The 17,062-nt window shown below is 40.8% G+C and overlaps 2 protein-coding genes across 2 annotated transcripts; both read right to left on the bottom strand.

Moving 5' to 3' along the window:
- Positions 1 to 179: 179 nt before the first annotated feature.
- Positions 180 to 3,236, bottom strand: sumo2a (small ubiquitin like modifier 2a). Its single transcript, XM_076042893.1, has 4 exons — positions 3,102 to 3,236; positions 1,987 to 2,118; positions 1,414 to 1,485; positions 180 to 532 (listed from the first exon to the last, which is right to left on the bottom strand). The coding sequence occupies exons 1-4, from the start codon at positions 3,120 to 3,122 to the stop codon at positions 467 to 469; spliced, it is 291 nt and encodes a 96-aa protein (XP_075899008.1). The 5' UTR covers positions 3,123 to 3,236; the 3' UTR covers positions 180 to 466.
- A 693-nt stretch (positions 3,237 to 3,929) lies between these two features.
- Positions 3,930 to 14,894, bottom strand: gga3a (golgi associated, gamma adaptin ear containing, ARF binding protein 3a). The gene is given in 17 exon segments (XM_076042879.1): positions 3,930 to 4,982; positions 6,258 to 6,368; positions 6,543 to 6,712; positions 7,535 to 7,782; positions 8,193 to 8,623; positions 8,625 to 8,968; positions 9,073 to 9,261; positions 10,059 to 10,184; positions 10,433 to 10,514; positions 11,365 to 11,502; positions 12,427 to 12,507; positions 13,154 to 13,254; positions 13,356 to 13,479; positions 13,575 to 13,673; positions 13,761 to 13,836; positions 14,022 to 14,106; positions 14,736 to 14,894. Coding segments are annotated over 17 exon segments (2,553 nt in total). The 5' UTR covers positions 14,773 to 14,894; the 3' UTR covers positions 3,930 to 4,871.
- Positions 14,895 to 17,062: the final 2,168 nt, after the last annotated feature.

Raw genomic sequence — 17,062 nt, 5'->3', positions numbered from 1 at the left:
CTTGGGTGCTTGTGACAAAAAAGAAACTTTTTTTTGTTACAAAAAAGGACTCAATTTATTCCAATAATACATTTTCATAACCACAGATGTGAATTTAAAATGTAGCTTAAATGACAACAAAAAAAATTCCATCTGAACAGAAACTTAACAACATAAGTATAAAAAAGGACCATTCTATGTTTGTTTGTTTTTTATAGTTTCCAGAGAAAACACCATTGACAAGCTTTAAATTTTCTACAGACTCAATGCAGCTGACAAGTTGCTAACATCACACAGTAAAGGCTTGATAAAATACTTATGACAGTGTGAATAAATCTGAGGGCGCAAACTGTGCTTGCTGCTGCTGTGGAGCAATTGGTTTCTGTACCCAACTGGATAGAATCAACACTGATCACACTGAGCATCTGAAGACTGGACATGTTGTAGGATAAAAAGGGGAGGTAGGGTTGTTTGTAGGAAACAGTCTTTACAGAAAACAACCTCCGGTTTGCTGTTGGAACACATCAATTGTATCTTCATCCTCCATTTCTAGCTGCATGTGAAAGGCAGAACAGAAACTGAGTCATTTGGGCAGTTCAAAACACAAGTGAAAGGAATGATCTGTTACTTTATGTGATGAAGATGATAAGCACTGTAATGAGAACCTCCTTCTATTTTTGGCTGTCCCATTGGGAACAGTGAACCATCAGCCGGCATCTTCAACATCACTTTCTCTTTCAGAGACGACCCTACTTGATAACGCAGTGTCGCCGTCTGGTTTGTTGCTATTGCAAACAGCAGTGGCTTTACTTTGTTTACATTCCAACATGATTTTATACGGACAGGCAGGCAACCACTGCTGATGCTGATTTATTTGAATTAAACTAACAACTCAGCTACAAAGTAAAATAGTTTCTAGATCACGTGCACAGAGATGTCGTCACTAAAAACATTGCTGTGTCACGTTTTCCTCCTTCAACCATAGCACTGACTCTTCACGACACGTGCTCTACTCTATTGTTTGTTTCTACTAAACCCGATTTTCCAACAATATCGTCACGCAAGATAAATGGTACAATGAATAAAAAGGACTGAATGTCAAGCCGTTGTCTGAGAAACATATACTGGATATATAGATAAGGTGGTGATGATAAATTCTCAATATACTAAGTAGCCTGAGCATTTCGGACTTGATTTGATTTTAACCCTTGGACAACAGTCATTACTAGAAAAATACAATCAAAGTCAAACACACACCTTCCAGACATGGAAATTATGGCAGCCAAGTTTAATGTGCTGAGGAGTATCTAATTATTACATATGGTATCTGCTTGACATTATATGAACTTTGACTTGATCCTTTAGAAACAACCCATCTTGTAATTCTGAGCGACTTACAGAAAAATGAAATAGCAAGACAGGAAGTTGGTTTACCTGCGAGGGCGTGTCTGTTTCGTTGATAGGCTGGCCATCAAACCGGAATCGAATTTGCCTCATGGAAAGGCCCTGTTAACATGGAGAGCAATGTGGATTCATAAGACTGATGATTCCAGGTATTTAGGGGTTCATTTTAAATATGCAATATCAAACGCAAACAACCAAACTAATGTCAAATATTTAACATTAAATATATATAGTATTGTGTTGCATATGAGTTGCTATTTGTGCAATATTATATGAGCAATCCCATTTCATTCAAATTAACAGTCTTAAATGGATCCCATCGTCAAAAACTGAATTTCTCAGGCAGCTCTGCTTTAAAAGGTCTTTTATTTTGCTCTTTGAGCAAGTACTCAAATTGACAACTAGATAACGCTAACAATGAGCGGATGGACTATCACAATGGAGTGAGATTTATGCTGGCAAGTTTTTGGACCAAAAAAAACAAACAAACTTGTTCATTGTTAGAAGTAGACCACCAAAACAAATGGCCATAACAAGGCCTATTAATTACAACCAAGACAAAGGGGGTCAAAGACTGAATTCACAATGGTGTTGTGGTCTCACCTGCCGTTCACAGTAGGCTTTCATCAGTTTGCTGAGTGGAGTGTGCCGCTTGATTTTAAACTGCACCACAGAGCCATCCTGCCCCGCCACCTTCAGGTTGATATGCTCATTGTTCTCAGTCTTCACTCCCTCCTGGTGAAAGAGACAGAGAGAGAGAACAAGTTGAATTGAAAAGGATGCGTTCAAACGTGATGGAAAGTCAGGATGCTTTCGTATGGTGCTTCAACACGCTCTTAAGATAATATGACACAGGTGAAGGTTTGACCCGCTGCCTGCTCGTTCAAAAACAATAACCCATCAATCTGTCTTACACAGGAATCTGTTTCGTTTAACATAAGGATATATACTTGCATAAATTCCCAACAGCAAATGGGCCAAATATAGTTAGCAGCGGAGAGGAGAATAATTTGCCATTAGACCATTTTCTGTTCGATAAATGAGTGTAACATCTGCAGTGGGCCAACTTCTTAACTTCATTGTTAGCATAAGCATTAGCATCACGCAAATCAATGGTCAATGGCCTTCAATTGAAAATGACGCCCAGCATCAGATCTGATTTAAACAAATACGGCTGCAATTAATTCGCACATATCAAAATTCCTCTCAACACAACATCCGTGTAATTCCATATCCAATTTGAAAACGTTGGTTTGGCATAACGATTTTGAAGCGAATTGGTGTCTTTTCGGATACACTACTTTTGCCGTTATAAAAGGCTTACAGCTGCTTTGCACTTATCTTCGGCTCTTTCTTCATTATAACTCGGGTTATATAAGCACATTTCCCCCCCAAGATTTGAATATAAATTGGAACAAGCGATCAGCATGAAATAACTGACACTTTTCTTGTTCTGAAAACGAAAGAAATGCCTGTTCTTTGGTGCCGGTCGGGTCTCGGCTGAGGCAGCCCCGTTAGCTCATAGTGCTAAGTATGCTAACTTGCTAGCTTGCTAGCGTGGTAGCTCTGCTCAGTGCCAATGGCCCTCTGTGATAAAAGCCACTGGTAATCTTTCAGGGTCCGGGGATCCCGCATTTCGCTCAACAATCAATTCTTCGTGTTAGAATTTGTGTAAACACTTGGGGGAAACGTCGCGAAACCAAAATCCCGCTCCTCACCTTGGGTTTTTCGTCTGCCATAGCTTCTGCTGTCTGCCTGCCTGCCTGCTAGTGACTGCTCCACTGCGCCTGCGCGGTCGGGCGCGCCACTTTGAGCAAGCTGCAGTACACAGCTCGTACCACCATGCGCCCCCCCCCCCCCCCCCCCCCCCCACACACACACACACACACACACACGTCACATTACAGCCGCTGATGCGAATGTGTGCCTGCCTGCTCATCAGATTCACGCTCACATTAGACAACATTACATGGCCAATTTCTCTGGTTAAGATGTAAGCGGGTTATATGCCACCAGTCAAAAGTATGCACACACCCTATGAATTCAATGTCTTTTCATTCTCATGACGATTGACATTGCAGTTTCTCACTGAAGACATCAAAACTATGTATGAACACACAACATGGAATGATGTAGGCAACAATAAAAGTGTGAAACTCAATTCAAACACGCTTTAAATTTAAATTCTTCAAAACAGCCACCTTTCATGGAAAGCATATTTAGAGTTATTGAACGTGTTTTTCTTTGCTGCACAATGACATATATCTTGCTCATATATTTGATGCCTTCAGTATCTATCTGCAGTGCAGAAAGTTGTAAAGATAAAAAAAAATAAATAAAATTGCACTAGAAGATGTGTCCAAACTTTTGACTGGTAGTGTACATAAAACGTGAAATAAATCCATTTGACCTACCCGACCCCAAGTTGCATCGAACACACGGCTCATATTCACACGTCTGCGATACTAATATGCTTTATAAAATTATTCATCATTCTGCCGCATGTGCAACATGACTACATACACCATTTCCAAGAGTGTTTAGAATCTGGTAAAACAAATGCATTTTAATAGTCAGCTAACAATGAGAGAGGCCTCCAAGTATAACAATCCCAATATTCATTGGTCACCACACAAATATGGCTTTTCAAAAATAGGTTAAGGCAAATTCAATTTACAGTGAGATAAATAAATAAAATTTTTTCAAACAAAAAGAATGTTATAGCACAATAATCCCCCCCCAAAAAAACAAACAAACAAAACAAACACAAAAAACGTTCCTGATTAGATCTTTTTAACCTTTTTGAAAAAATGTATGTCAAATTTTACAAAGTGAAAAATAGAAATCTCTGTTACAGCCTTTAATAAACTTCACTCTTCTGTTCAATTCACACAGATTGTCTTTTAACCATTTAATGTCATGTTGTGCCATTAAGGACGCTAGGCTATAGCACCTGCAAGAAGGCAGAATATTATTCTTCAACTACACTGAGACACCAATTGGATCATATCCACAATAATGCACAGTTTGCGTTTTGAAACACAAAATACTTTAGTGCATATTTTGTACAAAAGCCCTTTGGACAAACCTCTGACAATTTCTGCCTTTCTTCATGGACCACAACGCAGCTGCAATAAAAGAACACAAAAAACATAGACTTGACACCATCCTCCTCTACAACCCAAGTAAACACCACTACTTATTTAAAAAAAAAAAAAAAAACAACTAAAAAACTGCCAACAGAAAATAAGTTATGATTCAATGGTAAAAATGGAATATATTACATAAAACAAAACAAAGTAGGAATAGCAGATTTCTTTTGGTCCAGTCTGAAAAGGCTTTTCAATCAGTACAGCCTGTTCCTGTTCAGTGTCTTCTCTCTATTACACAACTACTAATTATTAGCACTTTCATGAAATCCTTCCAAATGACCTTATGCAATTTTAAGACTGTCTCAGGTCAAAAATGGCAGATGTTTCTTGGAGGGCCTACAGGGCTCCCAGTGTGTGCGTGGGTGGGAACTCGGTCACCTCTCCGACTTCAGTGTACGACCTCTCTCCCAGAGTGAATGACAGTTTGAATCTCATTCGAATCTTCTCCTGCAAAACAAAAACAAATTGTCAATTTTGATGGGTTGGCTTGGAAACTACCATTCTCGGTTGCTCTTAAAGTACCCTTTCAGAAGAGCAAAAATGCACCAATTGACAAAAAAAAAAAAAAAAAAATCATAACAGATCCAAACGTGTAAAATTTCCCAGATTCACAGCAGGAAAGACACAGCGGCATAGATCCAAACTGAGATCAAAAACTTTTCATCTCAGTTTGGATCTATGTGTACACAGTTCGCTTCATGTCTGGTGTGAAAACATTTTTGGGACTTTTGGGATCAATTGTAGGAACATAAAGCAGACTGCAGTGCTGCGTGTTATGGGTAAAGTCGTGGGCAGTGTTAACAGCAGTCATGGGATTTCAGTGTTGGCTACATCACAACCTATTTCAGTTTGATGTGTACGAGTGGTTTCATTTAGGGCTGGCATATTGTGTTTTTTTACTGTTCAGACAGCGTTCATTATTTTTTTCTGACACAAGGTGGCTTTAGTGGCCACTTGTCCTTTTCTTTGCCTCAATACCCAAACTGAACAAACAAAATCAAATGAATCAAAATCAAATCAAAAGGCCACTAAGGTGCCGAGCGAGTGAATTCATACAAGGATACGACAGAGTCCATTGTCCAGGCCAAGATTTGTTGATTTATTCTTCCAATATAAGCAAATGAACAAAGCATTGGCTGCTGCTGCCTCTCTTGCCCTGGTAAGAAACCATAACCCTTACCGGTGCTGCCCCCTATGCTTGGCAGACCTTTACACAGACCACCTAGTGTTCCAGAGCTATATAATACCTTCAAAATAAAATAATTAATAAGCATTCACATGAACTCAAAAAAGGCAAAAATATTGATATGATCAAACTAAAGGTATATTAATCAAGCCAAACAAAACTAAATAATTAATCAACAATAACACAAATGACAAATAGCTCCAACAGTGGCAGCAATTGGGAAAAGCACAAATGTTGGGCAGAGAGGAGGTGAGAGGAAGGGGTGGAGCACAGGAAGGGGTGGAGCACATACATTTTCACCAGACCTGAGGCAGGAAGCTTAATTATGGACAAGAGTTGCTTTTATTTTGGACTTTGTTAAATGAAGACACATAAAATCTGCAGGAATTTGCACTTAAACGCTAAGCCTTTCCAAAGCAAGCCCCCACCCCCAACCTAAAAAAAAAAAAAAGCATTGAAACCCAGCCAGACTTGGCTGAGTTTGTTTTAATCCATCAAAAGAACGCTATGAAAGTGTTCAACAGAGCCATCCATACCTCGAAAGGATTGGCAAGGAGCACGACCTGAGTGATGGAGGCAGGAGGCAGGATGGGATTAAAGGGAGTCAGCTCCGTCCCCGACGGCTGTTGCAGTCTCACTTTCATCATCTGGCAAAAAGAAGAGAGAGAGAGAGAAAGAGAGAGGGAGAACAGTCACACTCATTTATACTATTTCTCCGGGCGAATACTTAATTTAGAGGGTTGAGCTGCCTAAAGAGATACATTTAAACATAAAGAGACAACAAGCAGCTTAAAAGCATTTGGAGCGTGTTGACGTTTCACCTTCGGCACGGCGGCCTGCAACACGATGTCTTTGACGAGCAGCGGCGCCGTGCTGAGCATCGACGCCACCATCACCTGCACATCTGGCCTGCCCGCTGGACTGTTGGCAGCCCAATGCAGCAGGACACGGATTCCATTTTTGTCGTAAGCTGTCACAGGACACACTTGACCTGAAATGCAGTGGGAAAAGCCATCAAGCGTTAAACAATTACCAGGGCAAGGTAACTGATATCATGTATTGTAATGTTCGGCAAGTAGAGTCTCAACTGACAAGAGGTGTATAACTAGTGACTTCAGTGATTCAAGCTAATAGCCAATAGCGGTGGTCAAATATGTTGACAAAACTTTATTTTTTAAAAAGCTTTCCCTTACATTTGAACCATTAGTTAAATTTTGGCATTTTTTTTTTTAAAGCATAATAAAGTTCACTTGTTCAATCTCAGGTTCTTTTTCATTTACTAATGCAGTAATTGCCATTTCCTTTCCAGGGTTGTGTGTATTTTATTTTATATATTTGTGTGCATTTTATTTTATATCTTGATTATATATCATTTTTAAAAACTGTTATGGACTGATTTTACGTTAAATGCGTTAGACCTTATAAAATCCATCAAGACACCTCCTGTTTTTAGCCTATCAGTGGTCTCTTCATAGTGAAATATTATTCTCATATCATGTAATAGCTGGGTGTTTTATATAATAATCATGATATAACTACCAGATACATAATACTCCCCTTGGAGTTCACTCTATCACAGTGGAACTGATGTTAGATGGCGCGTTGTATTTGGTTTGTTGTATAAGTTTACTGATGCTGTAAGTTTTTGTGGTTGTGCTTTGTTTTTGACAAAGGAGTGATGCTTCAAAATGAACATTTTACTTCATTTCCTGAGTGTGTTTGTCATGCTGTTCACATTCTATGAGCATGACGCACTCTGGGACACAGTTGGGACGTGGCACATTTAGGAAGGCTCAGTCTACACACAACTCACTGGGTTTAATGGCATCCAGTGGGACAAAGACATTAGCCAGGGATCCATCTTGTCCCATCGTTGGAGGGAGGGCAGGAAACAGTGAGAGTGGCACAGAAGTCCCATCAACCAGACTGTTGGTAGATGAAGCCACTGACTCCCTCTGCATGTCATCCAGTAGCAGTGAAATGGGTGGATTGGAGTTGCTACCGTGAGTGGGAGACGGAGCAGCTGGCCTGAGCAAGTCGTCACTCTGCACTGGCAAACTGCTGATGACACAGCGGGTAAGGTGTGGGCGCATGGTACAGGCCTCACAAACATTGCAGTGGAAATATAGATGACATTTAAAAACTGTAAAGGGATGTGTGATTTCAGTTTTCATCACGATAAATAGCACTTCACTTCTGACCAAACCAGCGCCTCAGACTGGCATCTGACTGCGAGACAGCAAGATAGCCATTTAAATACTAGATATAGGTATTGCAGTCTTATTTGACTGCAACAATACAAAGAATCATTTTATGTATTGTTGATCTAGTGAATCTGTGTGTCAGGTGTTGGGAGAAATTTGTTGTCAAATTTCACTTTAAATGTCACAAAGTTAGATGCCAATCAGAACGTGGCAATCGGCAGAAACGCCTTTACTGTTACTGCACCTCGCGGCACATCGCTCACTTACTGTGAATAACTCTTTGCATCCAGAAAGTCGAGGTTTTGCAAATGGTGAGCAGGAGGAGCTGAGGATGCAGGAGGCACCGACACTGCGAGAACTTGTGGGGGCGGGATGGAAGACAGGCTGAACGACTGAGCAAGGACAGACGACAGTGTGGAGGACGGCACTGAAGTGGGAGACTGGGGGAAAGTGACCCGTGCTGTTTGGTCCGACCCTGTAAACACTGGGCGTGTGGAGAACACAGGTCCGAGACAGTTCAAGGCACAGGGGGCTGTGGACGAGGACTCAGGTAAAGATGCAGAATGTGCAGAGACCAGTGGGGGTGAGAGGTCGAAATGACCCAATTCCTGAAAAAGTATGAAAGAAATTTGCACTTCATATTGATAAAAATACTTGATACCGGTCAGAATAGGGCTGAATTTACACCAGATCCGGTGTTGCCACACAAGCAAAGAGGGCTGCTCGCAGGGTGAGTGCAGTATGATTATGTGCTACATGGTGTGGTTCAATGGCCTCCCTGTGACGTGGCTGGGGGTCGCAGTGGGACACAAGACAGCTGAGATCAAAAGCAGCTCGTCTCAAACTCAGGTTGCAGGGAGATTTGGTTCTGCAGCGGCAAAACTGGACAAAGCCGGGTAGCGGTGGGTCCGCTGATAATGAACGTGACCAAGCACAGATTCTGGTGTGAACCCAACCGTATTGAAGCGCACATTGAAATACCAGCTGTTTCCTCGGGACATCGAGGGCGGTTGCATGTTTCTCAGGGACAGATTGGCCGAGACCTGAACACAGATGGTCAAACGGATGCGTCAGATTTACACCCAAAGCACAGAGCAAGGATAAGAAGGTCGTTTTTTCTGTTTTTTTTTTGTTTGTTTGTTTTTACCCAGAGAGAAAAGGTCGTGATCCAGCAGCGAGAGGCCTGCAGTGGATGCCTTGGGGAAGGGAGCCAGAGGATCCGCAGGTCCCCACAGCAGAGCAGACGCGGAGGACGTTTGTGGCGCCGAGTTGCTCTGGACATCCAGACCCACCAGGTCAATGAGGACTTCCGACTGATCCGTACCACCACTGGTGCCTAACAGAGGAGCAGGAGGCCATTTATCGCAGCTGGTCATCATCCCCCCTCACAGAAAAAGCCAAACACAGCACCAGCTTAGATGTTTTTCTCACATTAACCATCCTCAGACACTGTTTAAAAAGGATAATCAATTTGCTAAAGCATAATTAAAGCCGTGTTTAAGGCAATTTTGCCTCGCATTGAAACATCTGGTAAACACTTTAAATTGCAATCGAATGCACCAGTTTTTCCTTATTGGCAAATGGCCAATGAATAAATATATGAATTTTATTTTAAAAATGACATTTTTTGACCTTTTCTTGAATAATGCATCACACTCTGTGCAAAACAACATTGTTTTACTCCCTTTTCTCGTGAGGGTTTTTTTGTGCCCATGCTCTCTCTTTTTCTCAAAAACATATTCCATGGAGTCTTTTTTTGTCAGTGCTTTTGGAGAGGACGCTCATAAAGTACAGGTGCCGGACATCCTTTGCCTTTGGGTCATCACTCTGTTTAGAATGTCGGTGATGAAAGGCAGCCACTTATTCAACAGGTGACTTCAGGAGTCAAGGCTCGATCGATCGCTCCGTCCACCTTCAAACTTTTAAATTATTTCACTCACTCATTTTCCATGCCCTTTTCTCCTCTAGTCAGGGTTGCCGGACAATAAATATGATTGAAAACAGAATTTGATTGAAAACATAGTTTGGAATGTAGAAGGCATTGAAAATTTACTTTTTATCTTCTATTTGATATTGTATAAAAACCGCGCCAGTATCACTTACATGCTGCCAAGTTGAACGGTTCAAGGGTACCTTGTGCAACTGATGGTTGTGTTTGATGTGCTGATTCGGTCTCCGCAATGAGGGTCAGTTCTTTCTCCATCTTCTTGTAGGAATTAATGGCGTGGGTGAGGTCATCACTGGCCTGAAGGATGTCTCCTGATAAATTCAATGTAAATTGCCAGGTTTTGGTGCGTTCACATGCATTTCACCTCAGTGCTGTTGGAAAACAGGCAATCTGTGTGGTGCACGATTATTTTACTCTGCATTCTCAGCGAATGGATTGAGGTTTTGAATGAGTAGAAAATACACGTGAATTAAGACTCAGCCATTCAGTGTCAGGGAAATGAGAGATGGATTGAATGATAAGTAAGAACCAATTAGAAGTGAATGGATTTGGTTCTTACCTAAGCTGCTGTCATTATCCTCACTTTCAGAGGCCATCTGACACACAGTTTGCCTGAGTTTGTCACACTCACTGTACAGCTCCTGAAGAAAGAATAAATAAAAAAAAAATTTTGAATCCCAGGTACAAACTGTTGTGTGATATTGTGGTGTAGAAATGAAATGTTTAATCTGTCTATTAAAACATTGCATTTTTCACCTCAAACCAATGTGAGGTTTAGTGTCTCCAGATAAAGGCGGACATCAGAGTTTTCAAGGTTCAACCTTGTCACGCCTCAGGGCTGTATCACAATGATTTTCACTGGAGCAACAGCTTCTACAAGTTTTGTTTTTGTTGCTTTTATAAAAAAAACTCTTTCCAAAGCAGTCATGGATAAAGCCCAGGATTAATTAGGCCCTGGGAAAGGCTTAAAGGGTTAAGAAGTATCAATAATTGGATATTGATTATTGAGATATTGATTTGGAGCAGTCGTAGGTGTATTATGTTTGTTTTTTAGATTGTTTTTGCCTACCACCAGATAAACATTATCTTGCACATTTATCTCACCGACTCCGTCAAATAACCATCAGCAGCTAATCCTGTCTAGAGCGAGCAGAGCAGAGCACGGCAGGGAGGGAGGGGGGATGTTTCAGTTACGCACAAACAGCACAGAGCAGCGCGCACACATCTTTCTGGATAACGACAGCGACAAGGAGCAAACTGTCCAAAGTTTGGCGCTGTTTCACAAATATGTTGATGCAGGTACTACACATTGTCAAAACTGTGACAAAGCAATTTTCTCTTTGTTTGTGTTTACTTTACAAAATATGAATCCTGGTGAAGTGCCAGATCGACAAGCAGTATCTATAAGATTTTTAATAATGTCTTAACAATATTCATCCATATTTAAATGACTGTTAAATTGAGCCACATATGGTATCATAGACAGCACACCTTTATCAGCTCTCTGTCGCCATCTGTGGATTTGTCAGGGCAGTAGTGAGCCAGCATGTCATCCAGGAGTTTGACACTAATGTCGACGGTTTCCAGAGTGCTCTTTTGCTTTGTTGCTTTCTGTGCTCTGACCTCATCCTGCAGAAACAGAACGCAGTGAAGTCAGAGGGGAAAGAAATGTCAAACTCGAAGCCATTGCATTCCAGATGCACTGAGGGACAGTTTCAGCTCATCGACAAGGAGGTGAAAGCGATTACCCTGGCAAAACGTTATTCACTTCCTTCTGTGTCTGTCACATATTTGTGTTTAAGCTCGAGAAATAATTGCAAATTGGAAAATGTTGCGTTTTCCTATTGGCTATCAATCAATCAATCAACCTTTATTTGTACAGCGGTAAATCACAACCACAGGTGTCTGAAAGTGCTTTGCACAATCAGAGGAAAAGGAACTGAGCCCCCCAGAGCAAGCAAGGTGCCATTGGTCAGGAAAAACTCCCCTGTGGGAAGAAACCTAGAGCAGCTCCAGACTCCAGAGGGCGCTCATCTGCCGGTGACCAGTTGGGGTGAAAAGAAAATACAAAAAACGTGGAAGTAGCCAGAGTGGCGGACGGGCCAGAGTGAGTTGCAAGGTGAACAAGGTTGCAAGATGTGTTGTATGTGTGAGTGTGCGCGTGTGTGTCTGTGTTTGTGTGCGTGTATGTGTGAGTGTGCGTGTGTGTGTGTGTGTGTAAATATATAATCCAAAAATAGAAGTACATATGGATATGCATAAGTGTAGATAAGTGTAGGTGATATATAAGTATAACCATGTAAATGTATATAAATAAATGTTATTGTGTAGATATACATTGAATTATTATAAATTTAAATAGACCTAAATGTGCAGTAGTGGGCTGCTGCTTTAGCTGACGTCCACACAGGACGTGTTAGTCCGTGTTTGGGAAGGCAAGAGTTCGAGATGGCACATTAACCATCTTGGAATGTGAAAATGGGCCTGCATCATTTTGGATTTATTATGTGTAGACAATAACTACCTGATAAGTCAGTCAGTACTCTCACCCACCTCTTTAACCATGTTTTTAATGAGCCGATTAGCCTCTTGCAGATCTCCAGGTTTTTTGCTCTTCAGTAGTTCTGATAATCTCTGAAAAAGGGGCAAGAGAGCCGTCAGTGAGTAAAAAAGGTTGTTTCCCACAGATCACACTGACACGCAGGAAAGTCATGGCAGACCTGGGACCCTGAAAAAACAACCTCTATTCATAGATCAACTGCAACTGACACAAAGCAAATATTGGGGCCTCAAATACTGTGGGATTCTATCAAGAGAAAGTAATTCATTTTTTATCGTCAATCTTTTGAGAATATTTCAAATTAGGTAATAAAAATAAATAAATAAAATTAAATTAAAAAAAAAATCAGTACCTTTAAAGTAAAGAGTGAGAACAAAGCAAAAAAAAAAAATGCCTTAGACAGTATGACAGAAATCACATATGTAACAAAGTAATGATAAATGTTGACCAGCAACAGCGTAGCAGGCTGTTGGTCTTTAATCAAGGAGCATCATATTTGTTTGCTCTTGATTCAGAGTTGGTTGCTGAGATTTCAAGTCTGAAAATCTCTAATCTGACTCATTCTAAGCCTCATGAACGGACCAATCAGTCTCCTTAAAGTTCAGCTGTGGCCAAACTGGGAGCTAGAAAGAGGTTAGTGAAAGTGGTGGTGGCTGATGAAGACCATGCATTAAAGTGAGTAAAAATTTACATTTAGGAAAAAAGAAAACATGTTCTTACTTTGTTCTTTTTTTCATCACCAAACACTGCATTCTTCTGTCGTGGGCACGGCATTGATGTATCAGCATCAAGTGACATTTCCGGATCAACTGATGAATCATCTAAAATAAAAATGGCAACAGAGGGTTTTCAATGGGTTTTGGGTGATACTGTCAAACTGTTATTTTATCCTTGGACAGTAAATTGTTGCTGTCATTCTCACCCTGCGACCTGAGCATCTGATACGCTTCACTAATCTTTGCTTCATCAGGAAGAGACACAGTCCAGCTGTACAGCATAGCAATGACTTTAGTCTTCACTTTCTCTGACAATGTGTCTCCCAGGTACTGAAAGACAGACGTACCAACATCTCAGAATGACACTGGTCAAACACACGTGACTAAAATGTGGCTTTTACTGACAGTCAGGGTTTGTCACATACTTTAGGTGAAATTACTTTAACTAACTCGTTCAAAAATTTAAATTTTGCGACTTCACTGTGGAATCTTCTTCCACAGTTCTTCATACACGTCTCAAGAACCTAAAAAGAAAAGAAATACCAGATGATGTCACATTTATTGGTGCACCTTGGGGCCATGGGGAGGATTGGAGCACTGACACACTGTACCGTTAATGCCTGCAATGCTTCCCACTCCTGAGGGGACTGAATCTTGTGAACCAACAGTCTCAGGGATGTTTGTGGACTGTAACAGAAGTGGGGTTTTTTTTGTTTGTTTGTTTTTGCACAAAATGAAAATAAATAATGAAGACACTGGGTTACACTGGAGTACATAAGTTTACTTTTTCTATATTATATAACGACAATAGCCCTGTTAAGACGCATGAGATTATGGCTGACACACTGCTTAAGGAAACAACGTGACCTTACCCTTCTGGATCCTTATTGACTTGGTCACAGAATGCCATCATGTGCTCCCACTCCTCCTGCCTGTTGGATGGATTGGTGGCTTTGTCTAAAATAACGCAAACGCCAACAGACATGTCTTCAGCGGATACAACAATGACTTCATACAAAAGGCTTGGATGCATTGTATGCAAGGTGTCTCGTATGCATTCGAGCACTTTAGTCATGAAACTTTAGTCATGAAACTTTGCATTGCTGAACTGCAGACATTGCACAAAGTGAGCAGCGTGTATTTGAAGAGTCACGGGAGACTTTCTAGGTCAAATTTCAGGTTGTCTCTCCAACAGCCGCAGGGCATTTTCCTCACATCGTTTGTTTTTGGTGTTGAAAGCAAGTTCCCTTCTAAACTTAAGGCTAAATCTTACCGCAAAACCCTCAATTACCGATGCCAAAAAAACAACAACAAAATCTCACCCAACACCGTTTGCATGCAGACTTCCTGTCCAAACCAGGATGAATTTAATAAGCAGGCAAATAATCAAGTATGAAAGCCCTCAGTAGACAGCAGCTGTCTGAGCACTTTCTGGGAACCGCAGAAGAACTGGCGCAACACTTCCCTCACAGTAATGTCATGCGAATACACCCAGCACTTCACACACCTACAGATGTGAAGTACACGACTGAACACTTCGCGTCTCATCAACTTTAGCCATAAGCAAAGTTTAAGCAGAAACTTACTGAGGCAGGACTCTAGCGACTCTCCATCACCCGCCATGTTCGCATTCTAGAGTAAATAACGCGTGACTGCTGCTGCTGCTGCCTTCACGGACAGTCGGACTTTACGCGTGCCTCAAGCCCCAAGAGGCGGGCGTCTGTTTTTGTTTTCTTGTGCCTTTTTATTTTGATCCATCTTATGCAACTGTCAGTGCTCAAGATATATGTTTTTTGTGCTTTAAGAAGTTTTGCGCCATGGTTTCGAACGGCATATTTAACATTAAAGAACTTACTTTGTAGGTCAGTTAGTTCGTGTGCAAGTTCTAGAAAAATATGTTAAGGGCTGTTGCGTCATAACAGGGCACAACAGGTGGTTTCCGCTTCATACATATTCAACAATGGTCGTGAAAAACAGGCTAAATGGGCGACTGCCTAACTTGTGATGGCCAGTTTAAATTTCATTGTCATGAATGCAACAATAGACGTACAAAGCACATCAATATTAAGAAATGAATCCAGTTGAAAGCATATCCAAGTGAGGCATGTTAACAGCAGTTTATCTTAGAAAAGAATAGAACATAATATAAGTATTTTATCCAAGAGAGATAATGACTTGCTACTCAATAAAATACCTGGCAGGCAAAATAATTGTTGGTGCTCTTGGAAAAAATAATTGTGCTTATTTTTGTGTGCAACATTTTTTTTTCTTCTGGATTGTTGGGTCATGAAATTGTGGATTTAATTCCAAACCACCAACCTCTCACCGTGAAATCAAGCCGCTGTCTGCACCCTGACGAGTATGATTATCTGAATTTTTTTGTATTTTATATTCACCCCAACCAGTCAAAGCAGATGACGGATCTGCTCTAGGGTTCTTCCTCCAGGGGAGTTTTTCCTGGCCACTGTCACACCTTGCTTGTTCCTTACAGGTTTCAGTTGCTTTTCTCTTGATGATGCAAAGCACTCGTAGATGTCTTTGTTTGTGATTCAGCGCTTTACAAATAAAAGTTGATTGCTGGATTGATTGATTGACTGACTGAAGTCATACATGGATGGTTAGCTGCAACTTGAAGTTCTCACAGCTGTCATGTCATGAGGCTCTGAGCTGCTGCAATATTATGTTACAAATTACCTTTATTAGGATACAGAACACAGATGCCTGCATGGGTTGCCTGGCAATACCCATTCAGACCTGGTCCTGGTGTCACAGTCCTTGCAGCAGACTGACACTCTCTTTAGTACACATTCTGAGTCAGGCGTTGCTATAGACCTTTTTGCATTTGGTTTGATTTGTAAGTCTTTCACGAACCCCTTGTCGAAGCCACGCCAATGTATGACTCATTGCTTGCCCAGTAAAAGACAATCAGTTTTATAATGTTAAGAGTTTTAGTGCTGCAAATGTCATGACCCTACTCTGGGGAAATTAGGGCCATATGTAGAGAAAAGTGCCCCTGCTCTCATCACTCCCACATGAAATCAGTCAACCTCAATCATTACGTAACAAACTAGGAGTTTGTTTTCCTCAGCGGAGCGCAATGCTAACAATGTGGAAATTCTTTGATATGGGTTTGAGGAGTGAATACTCTCCCAAGATATTTTTTTTACAATTTACAACACAAACAATTACAATAGGCACGTTCATCAAACAAACCTAGACAATTTTAATTACCTTGTGTTGACTCTCAAGGTAATTCAAATTTTGTTTAATTCAGGTTACCTCTTTCATTATCTACAGTTGAACCTTCTTTCAATCAGCTTCAGCACTGAAAACTCATTCGACACATGGATGCACTGACAAATAACTTAACTGCTATTTTACATAACGCAAAAAACCTCATGAGTCACACAAGACCTCAAGGAATTTGGTAAATTAAACTGTGCTTAATGTTTTTTCTTGGCATTCTTTGCTTTTCCTCTCCGATTGTTTTTAGCTTGTGTAATTCATGACATGCTGCTTCTCGAAAGAGATGCAAAGATTATAGCCCTTCAATGCCACTCATAGAGGAGTCCGCTGCTCTGCGCATGTAATGCCAAACTTTATGTGACCTACCCGACTAAATCTTTTTTCTGCTCAAAAAGCCTTTTTTTCTTCATACCACAACTTTGTTTAGAAGGCCCAAAGCTTGACTTTTATTAAAGTGGAGAGCAAGGATTTTTAGCTTGGAGTTCTGTAAGACCTGTATTTTTCCAGGTTTTTTAAGGAGATTTTAAGGGATTTGATAATGGCTTCACCTGCACAAATCCACCCAAAGTTGTCACCTGCCAGGTTTTCATGCTAGAAAGTCATGATTTACCAGATGGCAAAACATGGTCAATACAAAAAAATTAACATATTAATCTGGGGACACGAA

Source organism: Nelusetta ayraudi, unplaced genomic scaffold (assembly GCF_046127955.1).
Source record: "Nelusetta ayraudi isolate G7.1 ecotype Tasmania unplaced genomic scaffold, CSIRO-AGI_Nayr_v1 ptg000004l, whole genome shotgun sequence".
Classification (NCBI taxonomy): domain Eukaryota; kingdom Metazoa; phylum Chordata; class Actinopteri; order Tetraodontiformes; family Monacanthidae; genus Nelusetta; species Nelusetta ayraudi.
The sequence above is the reverse complement of the archived record's forward strand: the minus strand, read 5'-3'. Positions and strand labels throughout refer to the sequence as shown.